General features: G+C 41.8%; 1 protein-coding gene across 3 annotated transcripts in view; it reads left to right on the plus strand.

Moving 5' to 3' along the window:
• Window positions 1-13,932, plus strand: part of KLHL29 (kelch like family member 29) — a 547,902-nt gene that overhangs the window by 199,418 nt on the left and 334,552 nt on the right. For all 3 annotated transcript variants that reach the window (XM_034766597.1, XM_034766598.1, XM_034766596.1), the window contains one exon: window positions 310-615. In XM_034766597.1, coding sequence (XP_034622488.1) covers window positions 355-615 — 261 coding nt within the window. In that variant the 5' untranslated portion in view covers window positions 310-354. The remainder of the gene's footprint in view (window positions 1-309; window positions 616-13,932) is intronic.

Consider the following 13,932-nt stretch of genomic DNA (forward strand, 5'->3'; position numbering starts at 1 on the left):
TAACTTGGTGTTTCGTTCTTTGTGTATTGCCTCTTGAGATCCTGCTAGAAAGTTTGGGCATGTGGAATTCCCTGGAAAATGAGTGACTATTCTCTCCACCACATGCTCAGTCAGTATTCTAACTCTCTCATTTCGATTTTTAATTAAGATTGCTACAAACATAATCCCCTCTTCTGATGTTTGATTGGCACAATTTCACCTGTACTGCGAAATAGGCCTGGTGGCGACTGGCAGGACTGGCCCAAATGATTGAGTAGGAATTTTGCTTTGGGCTTACTTTATAACACTTCTTTGCTTTTAACATTTCAGGCGAGCTCTCGAATTCCCTTTGAGAAGAAGCCATACTCGACCGAGATGTCACGGCACCACAGCCGATTTGAAAGAGATTATCGCACTGGGTGGGATCGCCGAGAATGGAGCTCCAACGGGAATCATGTGAACAGCAGTAACTGTAACAGTACAGCGAGCAACAACTGCAACAACAGACCTGGGCTGTTGCCTTTGCCAATTGTTCCCTCTCGACTACCTACTCCAGCCACGGCTGCTTGCACCACAGTGAACAGCGACGTGATAACGAGTCTTGTGGCCAACTCATCCGCAGGTTCAACTACCAAAGTAAGAATTTACTTGTTTTCAGTAATGATGAGTTGGAGGAAACTACAGATGGGGCAACACTTGTCCCCTTCAGAAGCCCCTTGTTTATGATGTGCCATGGGAATAAGAAGTCCAATGGCCGTTTGCCTTTTTCCTTCTGTTGGTCATTATGTGTGGTGTTTGTGTAGTAAGATGACCTTCATGGGCTGGCGGATCGCCCACTTCATTCCATCACTGAACAGAGAAAGCAATCAGTTCCCTATATCACAGAATGAGTTTCATGCTTTTATTAATTTTTCTGAAGCACTTAGTTCTCAGTTTTGTTGTTGGGAATGATCCACTTTGTTTGTCTAATTACCCGAGGAGTGTTCCAAATGGAGCCACAGTTTTCCTACGCAGATCTATTTTTATGTCACAAAGAGCAGAAACTGAGCAACGTGCATAGGGGTTTTTTGTTTTTGTTGCTTGGCCCTTTCCTATAAGTCGTCCAGAGTGCCTTTCCACATTGCCATCTATAACATCATAATAGGAATAGTGGGAACCCACAGCTGAGACAAGGCTGTCTGGTTTATACATAAATACAGTTTAAGAAGGAAGAAAATGTCAGGTTTCAGAGTAGCAGCCGTGTTAGTCTGTATCCGCAAAAAGAAGAACAGGAGTACTTGTGGCACCTTAGAGACTAACAGATTTATTAGAGCATAAGCTTTCGTGGACTACAGCCCACTTCTTCGGATGCATATCGATATGCATCCGAAGAAGTGGGCTGTAGTCCACGAAAGCTTATGCTCTAATAAATTTGTTAGTCTCTAAGGTGCCACAAGTACTCCTGTTCTTCTTTTTAAGGAAGAAAATGTTAAAGAGCAAAGAAATAAAATCACTAGTGGTTTTTTATTGATTTTATTCTACTGACTAGTAGTGTTTTTTGGCTTTCTTTTAACTTGTAGCTCCTCTTAAATCTACAAAGTAAAAATGTTTATATCGGTGAAAAGTTGTTTGTTGCCTTCCTGCATACAAAATTGACTAGGGAAGCTGAAGTGGGGGTGGAGCGTGGTGGAAAACCCTAGCAAATTGTAAAGGTATCCGTAGCTTTAGCCAAGCGAGCCAGATGCCCTGCTGCTTTTCTTTTTATGATATTTAAATTTTTCTTTCAACTTGGTTTCATGTTAATAAATGCAAGTGCCAAATACAACAGGCGCAGACAGGGGAAAAGAAGACAATGAAGTTATTTAAAGTAAGCCAAGAACAAGCTGAAATTTTACTGTAATACCATACCATATTGATTTTTTTTCACACAGTAGAAAAACAAGGTCAATGCTGCAGAAGGAAACAGTGGGCCAAAGTTTACAGCGTGAATGTTTTTTAAAATGGTTCATAGTATTTTTCATTTATTTTTATTTGACAACAGGCAGTAAGTTCCCAATGAAAATGAATATGGGATTTCCCCAGATGTCCTCCACAATAGATGCATTTTGGTCACGCTTTGTCTGGAGAAGATTATAAAGCAAGTTTTGAAGCCAGCACGGTGGTTTCATTTATCATGACCTCTGTACTGCTAAAAGTCCAGCTGCTGGCTGGGGTTGATCAGCCTTTGCTGCAGATGTTTAACAGCCCATTGAGGTTGAGCTATGATACTAAAGTGTTTGCTTCTTGGAGGAGGGAGGGAAAGATCAGCATTTTTAAGTGTTTTGTGATCATATGTTAAATGTGAAGCATTTTCTAAATTATCTTATTAGGCAATTTCCTAGATGAGTTTTACTAGTAAGAATGGTTTTGACACCACTAGATCAATGGGAAGAAAACAAACGATATGTAGGTGATATAGGATGATCTTTACCAGGAAAGCTACTAATCACCTGTGTGGTCTCCCATCCAATTCATGTATAAAAAGTCCCAGTGTCCCCACTCTCTCCTCTGTTGCTGAGGATTACCTGAGCAAGTCTGACAACTAAAACCACATGGATTGAGGGGGAAAAAACTTTGGAAACAGAAGTGGGTGAGGAATCTGAATCGTTGATGTAAGGGGATGTTGTCTAGGAAACTTCCGACAAACTACATGAGAGAGTTTTGTAAATGAAAAAGTGTGCTCTCTGTCTCGCATACTGCAGATTTACACTTGTGGTGCAGCTCAGATTAGTAGTATCCCAAACCGATGAGTTTGCCTCCAACCGTTGACTATCCAGCTAATGGTTAACCATAAAAATTTAAATCCATGTAAATGGAAAATCACAAACCAGAAGAATGTACAGTTGCTTGGTCTATTTTAAAAACAGATATATACCAAGTTCTGAGCCCAATATTGAGCCCAATAACACTGATCTACAATTTTTGAGACGTCGTCTGCTTCAGAGATAAAATGTGCTATTTATTATGTATTTTGATGTGCAAAATTCAAATATGACAATTAAAACAACTGATTGGCTACTGTTTCTAAGATATTTAAGTTTTTACATTTTATGTCTATGTATATTGTGTAGATAGTAGAGTTTTAATCATAAATTGTAAACCTAGGTCTTTTCATGTGTTTATGGTTGCATTACATGATAATATTTCACCTGTCCTGTTGATGTTACACTTTAAAAATCAGCAAAGGGGTTATATAAATAAAATTTATTATGAAACAAAAGGCAAAAAACTATTATGTACATAGTTTAGTCCTATTCAGTGTCTATTCGGCGCTTCTCTTGTATTCATTAAGTGGAGCATCTCTTGTCACTGTCCAGCAATAGTCTGCAAGCATTGATGGGCTCCATTTGCCCTGATAGCCTTTCTCCATTGTTGCAATGTCCTGGTGAAATCGCTCGCCATGCTCGTGGCTCACTGCTCCGCAGTTCGGTGGAAAAAAATCTAGATGAGATTGCAAAAAATGTATCTTTAGTGACATGTTGCAACCAAGGCTTTTGTATGCCTTGAGGAAGTTTTCCACCAACAACCTGTAGTTGTCTGCCTTGTTGTTTTTGAGAAAATTTATTGCCACTAACTGGAAGGCTTTCCGTGCTGTCTTTTCCTTGCCACGCAGTGCATGGTCAAATGCATCATCTCGAAGAAGTTCACGAATCTGAGGATCAACAAAGACACCTTCCTTTATCTTAGCTTCACTTAACCTTGGAAATTTTCCACGGAGGTACTTGAAAGCTGCTTGTGTTTTGTCATGGCCTTGACAAAGTTTTTCATCAGACCCAGCTTGATGTGTAAGGGTGGTAACAAAATCTTCCTTGATTCAACAAGTGGTGGATGCTGAACACTTTTCCTCCCAGGCTCCAATGACTGTCGGAGTGGCCAGTCTTTCTTGATGTAGGGGAATCTCTTGCACGACTATCCCATTCGCAGAGAAAACAGCAGTACTTTGTGTATCCAGTCTGCAGACCAAACAAGAGAGCAACAACCTTCAAATTGCCACAAATCTGCCACTGATGTTGGTCATAGTTTATGCACCTCAAAAGTTGTTTCATGTTGTCATAGGTTTCCTTCATATGGACTGCATGACCAACTGGAATTGATGGCAAAACATTGCCATTATGCAGTAAAACAGCTTTAAGACTCGTCTTCGATGAATCAATGAACAGTCTACACTCATCTGGATCGTGAACGATGTTGAGGGCTGCCATCACACCATTGATGATGTTGCAGGCTACAAGATCACCTTCCATGAAGAAGAATGGGACAAGATCCTTTTGACGGTCACGGAACATGGAAACCCTAACATCACCTGCCAGGAGATTCCACTGCTGTAGTCTGGAGCCCAACAGCTCTGCCTTACACTTGGGTAGTTCCAAATGCCTGACAAGGTCATTCAGTTCACCTTGTGTTCTGAGGTGTGGTTCAGAGGAGGAGGATGGGAGAAAATGTGGGTCCTGTGACATTGATGGTTCAGGACCAGAAGTTTCATCCTCTTCCTCTTCCTCATCTGACTCAAGTGAGAATGATTCTGGTGCATCAGGAACTGGCAGTTCTTCTCCGTGGGGTACTGGGCGTATAGCTGATGGAATGTTTGGATAATGCACAGTCCACTTTTTCTTCTTTGACACACCTTTCCCAACTGGAGGCACCATGCAGAAGTAACAATTGCTGGTATGATCTGTTGGCTCTCTCCAAATCATTGGCACTGCAAAAGGCATAGATTTCCTTTTCCTGTTCAACCACTGGCGAAGATTTGTTGCAGAAGTGTTGCAGCATATGTGTGTGGCCCACCTCTTGTCCTGATCTCCAATTTTGCAGCCAAAATAAAGGTGATAAGCTTTCTTAACCAGAGTGGTTATACTGCACTTTTGTGATGCAAAAGTCACTTCACCACAAACATAGCAGAAGTTATCTGCACTGTTCACACAAGTATGAGGCATCTCTGCTCACTTTGGCTAAACAGAAATGTGTCCCTTTGCAAAATCAAACACTGACAAATAAGAGAGGATGACACTGTATGATTTCTAGAGCTGATATAGGGCAATTTGTTCAGCAGAGTGATGTAAGCTTCATTATGATTGCATCATCCATGACTTCCAGGAATAACATGATGCAATTCATATCATGTATGACGCAATACCAGCTTCAGATTGCATCATTCATTGTTTTGCCTAAAAAGCAAGTACTGTCCAAACCCAGTCATAGATTTATTCATAGACCCAGTCAAAGATGTATTTTAGTCATTTCTGGTTTAAATTGAGATCCCTTCCCTTTATAACTCACTTATCCTCCGCCATTCCCAAGTCAAGGGTCGTATATACTGACCCAATAGCATATCTTGAAAACTAGAGCCAATCAACAATTTTAAGCATCATTTTCGTTCTCAGTGACCCAGAATTAGTAAAGTTTGACTACATTTATTTCAGAAGGATTTTGGCTGTAGAGCAGTGTAACTTGTGTTTGGCTAAAGCATATCTTCCAGAAGGGCATCCAGTCTTGATTTGAAGACATCCAGAGATGGAGAATCTGGTAGCTCTCTTCCTACCTTGTTCCAGTGTTAGTGAACCCTCCCTATTAAAAATGTCTGTCTAATTCTACTTTGAATTTATCTGGCTTCAGCTTTCAATGGTGATTTTATTTATGGTCAGACCATTGATGAAAATGTTGAATAGCTTCAGGCCTAGTACTGATCTCTTCAGAACCACACTGGAAACACCTCCATTCAATTATGATTCTCCATTGACAACTACTCTTTGAGATCTGTCAGCCTTAATCCAATTAACATGTGCTTTATTGATAGTGTATATTGGTATTTTTTAACTGCCCTACAGAAGTCTAAGTATATTACATCTACGCAGTTACTTTTGATCTCATCAGAGAATTATACCAGGTTTGTTTGGCAAGACTTATTGTACATAAAATCTTGTTGACCACTACTAATTACACCTCTACCTCGATATAACGCTGTCCTCGGGAGCCAAAAAATCTTATTTTTACTGAACAGAAAATAAAAAAGGACTTTAGGCTACTGTCGCCCTTTTCATCTAAGGCTCTGAAAACACTTTTCAAACATTGTTTAAGCCTCAATGCCCCTCTAAGGTATGTTAATATTATAATCCCTATATAACGATAGAGAAACTGAGACACAGAGAAATTGTGATTTTGCTCAAGGTCACTGAGCAAATATTCTCACCTTTTTGTCAAGCTGGGGCTCCTGACTCTCAGTCCTGTGTGCAAGCCACTGGGCCATAGAGCTTCCACCTGGGGATGGCTCATTCTGAATCCTAGGGTCAAAATCCCCAGTTGTGGAGTACTTTCTGCATTTGGCGTCCTTTAATTGCTGAAATGTTTGGCAGGAGAAAGCGGGTGAGTCGTAGCACTAAAGGGCAATGTGCAGCTTCATTTTGACACACTCTTATTCCCATCGCGTATGATTATTTGGCTTAGTTTTTTCTCCCAGGGGTTTATTTGCTAGTAGAACTATCAAGGAAATCCCCATAAAACTGCAGCATTATTTAAGATATTGGCAATGAAACACTCTAGAATCCGATTAAGGGCGCCACACAATATTCCAACCATGTTATCTGTTCATATTAGCAGCACCTCTATTCTCTGTTGCTTTTCCAAATTACTTTCTGTGTTACTTGTACAATTTTCTCCATCAAAGCTTCTGCATCACAGCTGCAATTTAGAAGTGTTGTCATGGGCTGTAATTTGAAATTTTATTACCAAGAGATTTTTTGGTTATAGAACATTTACTTTTATCATCTGGATATTATTTTTAAATGCCTGAAAAGATTGATACGTCAACAGGATCTGTGCGGTGTCAGGCACTGTCTGATTATTTTTTGTTCGGCATTAATTTAAAAAACCCTTTGCCTGGAAAATGAATTGATTCCTAAGCCCCCACATGCTTAATGATTTGTTAATTTCAAGGTTAAACCTATGACAATGGGTATAAAAAATCCAGTCTCAAATTCTGATAGGATTTTCTCCAGCATAACCGAGGGTAACTGTCTGTAGTGTAGTTACTGTGGGCTTACCGGGGAATAACTGAAATCAGAGCCTGGCCTTCTATGTTTACAGTGCTCCCATATAATTTAAGGGTTGTGTGTTGTTGCTAGCAGAGTTTTGATCCTAGGGTGGTTCGGCTCAAAGGAAATGTGGGAGGAGAGAAGGAGAGTGTAAAACGTTTTGTTAACCTCTCTGGAAAGCAGCACAGGGAATGCAGAGGGAGAAATCACCCTCTGTCTCACCATGTTCTGGCTTAACCAAGTCAGATAAAACAAATGAGCAGGAAAGTGGGGGAAATTCTTGTTTTAAAGGAGAAACAAATCTGTATGGCTGGAGAATGCATTGTAAAAGGAAGTAAGATAAAATACTGTAGAGGTAAAATGTTAACACATTTATTTCCTTTGAGATCCAAAATAATTTAGTTCCCCTACCTCAACTGGTAAAAGGTTCTCACTCTTCAGTCTGTTACCTGCCGACTGTTTACTGTACATAGAATCATATGATTAGAAGGGACCCCAAGGATTATCTAGTCCAGTGGCTCTCAACCTTTCCAGACTACTGTGCCCCTTTCAGGAGTCTAATTTGTCTTGCATAACCCCAGTTTCACTGCACTTAAAACCTACTTGCTTACAAAATCAGACACAATAATACAAAAATGTTCCAGCAGACTTACTGAACTTCGGTGTATAGAGCAGTATAAACAACTCATTGTATGAAATTTTAGTTTGTACACTCACTTTGCTAGTGCTTTTTATGTAGCCTGATTTAAAACTAGGGAAATATCTAGATGAGTTGATGTACCCCCTGGAAGACCTGTGTGTACTCCTGGTTGAGAACCACTGATCTCATATAACCCTCTGCCAAGATGCAGGATTTGTTGTTTCTAAACCATCCAAGACAGATGGCTATCCAGCCTCCTTTTGAAAACCTCCAGTGAAGAAGCTGCCACAGCTATCCAAGGCAGTCTGTTCCCTTGTCCTGCTGTTCTTACAGTAAGGAAGATTTCCTGAGATTTAATCTAAATCTGCTATGCTGTAGTTTGAACCCATTTCCTCCTGTCCTGCCCTTGGTGGCAAGAAAGAACCATTTTTCTCCATCTTCTTTATGGCAGCCTTTCAAGAATCTGAAGATTGCTATCATAGAATATCCGGGTTGGAAGGGACCTCAATAGGTCATCTAGTCCAACCCCCTGCTCAAAGCAGGACCAATCCCCAGACAGCTTTTTGCCCCAGATCACTAAATGACCCCTTCAAGGATTAAACTCACAACCCTGGGTTTAGCAGGCCAATGCTCAAACCACTGAGCTATCCCTCCCCCCTTAATGGCCTCTATTCCAAACGAAACATATCCAGTTCCTTCAGCCTTTGCTCATATGGTTTCCATTCCATCCCTTTGATCATCTTTGTCGCTCGCCTCTGGATCCTTTCCATTTTTTCAGTATCTTTTCTATACATTGGCTACCAAAATTAGACACATTACTCCATCTGAGGCCTAACCAGTGCTGAGTAGAGCAGTACTATTACCTCCCGTAATTAGCATGTTATGCCTCTGTTAATGCAACCTAACATTGCATTTGCTTCATGTGCATCGCATTGCTGACTCATGTTGAGGTTGTGATTCACTACAACTCCCAGGTCCTTCTCAGCAGTGCTGCTGCCATGCCAATTTCCCCCCCAATCTGTATTTGTGCATTGGGTTTTCTTCCCTAAATGTAGCACCTTACATTTGTCTTCATTGGATTTCATTTTGTTATCTATAGCCCATTTCTCCAATGTATCAAGATTCCTCTGAATCTTAGGTCTATCCTCCAAAGTATTGGCAACCATCCTTAGCTTTGTGTCATTTGCAAACTTGATCAATATGCTCTCTATACTTCCATCCAAGTCATTAATAAAGATGTTAAACAACACCAGACTCAGAACAGATCCCTGTGGAACCCCACTTGAGACCTCCCTCCAATCCGACATCATTCCATTAATACAGTGGTGGGCCATAATTTTTGCTGGGGGGCCACTCCATGAATTTTGGGTTGCACATTTCTACTATATTAATGGAGGTGGTGCGGGGAATGAGAGGGAGTTTGGGTGCAGGAGAGACCTCCGGGCTGGTGCAGAGTGTTGGGGTGCAGGAGAAGGTGAGGAGTGTGGGCTCTGGGAGGGAGTTTGATGCAGGCGGGGGCTCCAGGCTAGGGCAGGGGATTGGGGTATAGGAGGGGGTGAGAGATGCAGGCTCTGGCCGGGAGTTGCTTACCACAGGCGCCTCCTGGCCGGCAATGCAGCAGGACTCAGGCATGCTGCCTGCATACCGTGGCCCCACGCTGCTCCCAGAAGTGGCGGCGGTTGGTTGCTGCTGGCACATCTCTGTGCGCCCCTTGAGGGGAGGAGGGCAGCGGGTCTCAGTGCGCTGCCTGTACCTGCAAGCACCACCCCTGCAGCTCCCATTGGCCGGTTTCTGACCAATGGGAGCTGTGAGGACGGTGCTGGGGTGGGGGCAGTGTATGGAGGTCTTCCCTGCCACTGGGGGCACGAAGAGACATGCCAGCAGCAGCCGGCCACTTCTGGGAGTGATGTGGGGCCACAGCAGGCAGGCAGCCTGCCTGAGCGCCCACTGCGCTGCGGGACTTTTAGTGGCCCGGAGATTGCGAGGGGGCAACCAAAGAGCCTGGTAGGCTGGACAGAAATGTTAGATGGACCAAATCCCCCCTTTTAAAATATGGGCACTATATTAGCCCTTCTCCATTCTTCCACGACCTCTCCTGTCATCCATGAGTTTGTAAATATTGTTGACAGTTGCTCCGAAATTTCTTCAGCTAATTACTTCAGTACCCTCAGGTGAATAGCATCTGGCCCCACTGATCTAAAATAAATATATATAGAGAGAGATATACCTATCTCACAGAGCTGGAAGGGACCCGGAAAGGTCATTGAGTCCAGCCCCCCCTGCCTTCACTAGCAGGACCAAGTATGGATTTTTACCCCAGATCCCTAAGAGGCCCCCTCAAGGATTGAACTCACAACCCTGGGTTTAGCAGGCCAGTGCTTAAACCACTGAGCTATCCCTCCCCTTGATTTCATTCAACTTGGTCAGGAGATCTCTGACATGTTCTTTACTCATCCCTATCTACATCCCTTCCTCTTTATTGTCTGTGGTAACTTTGCTGGTCGTTCAGTCATATGTTATTTTTTGTGAGAAGACTGAAGCAAATTAGGCATTCAGCAGCTCTGCCTTCCTATCATCTTCCATTACCAGCTCACCTTGTCCATTGATCAGCAAATTCTTAGCAACTAGGGGGCTATCCATTTTGGAACTACTTTTGGCCGACAGGGATGAATTAGTTGTGAACGTGATAGTCGACGGGAGAGCGATCGGCGGTCAATTTAGCAGGTCTTCACTAGAAAGGAAGGCCAAGGCAAAGAATGAGTTACAGATCGCAAGAAATGTTAGAGACAACAAGAAGGGGTTCTTCAAATATGTCAGTTAAAAAAGAAAGATCGGGGATGGTGTTGGTCTGCTGATCAATGGACAGACACTCAGGTATTCAGATATACATTGCTGTATTTAGTATTGTAGGATCTTGTCCTTTCAGTTCTGAGATAACTGCCTAAGCTGGTGTTTGGCTTCTGTAAATATTTAAAATATCGATTAAGCAGAGGAAAAGTAAACATGAATTGTTTTTCAAGTTGTGCTTTATGTTGTACATGACCAATTACATGCAACAATTTGTTGCTCTACACAGTCACTAAAATGTATGTACTCTTACTATTATAAAACATAAGCGGCTTGCATAAAGAGAGATTATAAATATTGGAATATGTGCTTGCTAGAAAACAGTAAATATGCCATGATAAAATATACGTGACTAGCAGTGCAGCTTCTGTGCACTGGGCTACTGTAGGGTCTCATGGGGTCTGGTATTGACAGCTGGCACTTTTTTGTCAAAATTTCTGATGGAACACTGTTCTCCTTGGGTAGTCCGTCAATTCTTTTGATCTGGACACAGTGGAACAGCACGGACCAAGTGCAGAGGTGAAAAAAGTCACACTTCAGAGCCTTCCTTTTTTTTTCCTGTGGCAAATTACTATGATTCCAAGTCAGATTTCAGACTGTGTGTGTCAAAAAGTACAACTGTTTGTTCTAGGGAAATGGACTTGCAGGGGAAAAAAAAGTTTAAAACTTAGCACTGTCTGTGCTTTGTGGTTTTCCAGGTGCAAGCCTTTCCTCTGTCAGGCGAAGGATAGTGTTGTACATACAGGTCTAATTGGATCACTATATTTTTTTAAATCTGCCGTCTCAAGAAACATCAAAAGATCAGAGCAATGTTCCCAGGTGCATTAGCACCAATATATTTGTAAGGGTAGACAGGGACATTTTTCCCTACCCTCCTTGTAGTTCACTGGGTCTGAAAGTTCAGTAGCTTTGCATGATTTGGTAAATACCTTATGATGTGATGTGTTATTTAATGTGGTCCACAGCTTCCAGACTTCTGTGTGGCTTCCCCTTCTTTAGGAATTTCCCAATGTAATCAGTGCACTTCTTCTTCCTTTAATCTTCCACACCTTCAGAGGCACAGGGCATATGCTATTTTCTTGTATGTATGTTGGTCTTGTGCTGGTCTGTTCAGGCGTCTGAGAGTCATGATGGTGGATCTGGCTTCTTTCTCTCTTGTTCTGCATAATGTTTCTCCAGGTCTCCCACTTTTTCTCTTCCCAGGTGATGTCCATATTATCACTTTTTGTGGAAGTCATGCTGGTGGCATCCTTACAGCATACCCTAAATAGTTTCATTGTAGTCTTCTTACCATGTTTGATGCTGTAAGTTGGTTGCTCTACTTGAATTTTCTCATGTTGTTGTAAGAAAGTCTGTCCAGTGGATTCTGAATATCTTCCACAGGCATTTCCTTTGAGTTGATCTTATCAATTTTGGCTGTAGAGTTCCATGATTCTGCTCCATAAAGGAGGCCAGACATGATGCTGGTATCAAAAATTAATATTTTGCATCTGTGCCAATCATGCTACTTTTCCAGTTTTTTTCAAGTTTATGGAAGTTGTTTGCTGATTTTGGAATTTGTCACTTGGCATCTAGCATGGTGTCACCATCATTGCACATCTCACTCTCTAAATAAGTAAAAAGACTTACTTCTAGCATTTCTCCATCTACTCTGGTGCTTGCTTTTGGGACACTGATAGTCACATATTTTGTCTTGTCCTTCTTGATAAACAAACCAGTTTGTTTTGCTGTGTCTGCCAAAACCAGGGTCTTTTCTTCCATTAAGTTGTGTGTTGAACTAAACGGACAATGTCAGGAAAAGCAAGGTCATCCAGTTGTGCTTTATCATTTGTCCTTAACTATCTTGGTTGCCTTCTACAGTTACTTTCCTCATGACAATAGTCATTGACCAGTGCAACCAGTAGTGGGGACATAATACATACACCCTTGCCTTATTCCAGTGGTCAGTGCAAACCATTGGCTGTTGATGTCACCATCTGAAACTGAACATTTGGCCTTATGTAGGTTTTTGATCATTCTAATTATTTTTTGCTGGTATTCCATCATATGCCATAATTTCCCAAAGACTATTTCTATATAAGATATCAAAAACCTCCTGAAAATCTATAAAACAATATGGTCTGCACATGACTTCTGTGGTGTCAAATCTGCCTGTTCCTCTCTATGCTGGAAACCTGTTTGTTTCTTGATACATTCCAAGATAATGTTGAGCATGATTTTCCTAAGAATAGAAAGTAATGTGATTTCTCTCTAGTTATTGCAGTTAGTAAGGTCACCCTTCTTTGGCAGTTTGACTCTAAGTGGAATCTCTTCCACTGTGTTTGGTTCTTTTCTTCATTCCATTGTCGATCCGAAAACACAAGGAAAGTATGGAGGGATATATATATTTTTTTTGGTCACTCATTTTAAGCATTTCTCCAGTAATATTATTATCTCTAGGTGTATTCCCATTTTTGAGTTTTCTTCTGGTTTTCTAACTTCTTTCATTGTGACATATTCAAAATCAATATCAAGCTCTGGTGGTAGGTCTTCATCACCTATTTCAAGTGGTTCATTTGGGCTTGTTCTATTTAAAACAGCCTGAAAATGTTCTGCTCGTCTTTTCCTTTGTTCTTCCTCTGTACTAAGAGTCTTTTCATTTGCATCTTTAATAGTGGATTTCCAGTACGGCTAAAGTTTCCTGTTAGCTGATTGACTTATAGAAGGTTGTAAGGTCACCTCTGTGGCTAGCATTCAGCCTCTGAACATTTACTATCAATCCCTTTAATCCCTTCTATTACTCCTTTTTGCCTCTCAATTTAGAACTCTATCTAGAATCACTGCACATAAATATGTAATGGGCTATAGGCTAGTAGCTGCATGCTGCCTTCAACTGCACCATGCATTCTGGGAACCAAACCACCAAAGGAGGAGAGCATAGTTTCACTGCAACCTCCTGCTAACTCCCAGATGCTTATGGTAGGGGCTTTTGTGGGGGTGAGTGGGACATGGACCTGGCAGAGGTAAGGGGAGGAGCTGGGGAGCAGCTGCGTTACACAGCATGCTCGTTGGCTCATGGCAGGTTTCTGATTAGAAATTGCCTAAAACCTGCTGCTGGTTGAACCCAAACAGTGACGTTTTCTACATGCCTGCAGCAAACGTGTCCAGCCGCTACGCAACTGCCATGGCAGCCAGGAGGAGCTGTGTTCCCATAGGGATAGGACAGCTAAGATCCACAGGCTGAAGGGGTTGACCCCACTTCCATCTCCAAAGGGGAATCATTTGACCTCTTATTTTCCAATTTGACTGAAACTCAGAGGAGGATTGAGGAGTCTCCTAGGCCCTCTCCTGGTGGCTTTTCCTGCTTACTGAAGATTGGACAAAACCAGAAGACAAAATCTCAACACACCCAAGCTTTGGGGAATTTTGGATTGACTCTTG

The sequence above is a fragment of the Trachemys scripta genome, chromosome 3 (genome assembly GCF_013100865.1).
Source record: "Trachemys scripta elegans isolate TJP31775 chromosome 3, CAS_Tse_1.0, whole genome shotgun sequence".
Classification (NCBI taxonomy): domain Eukaryota; kingdom Metazoa; phylum Chordata; order Testudines; family Emydidae; genus Trachemys; species Trachemys scripta.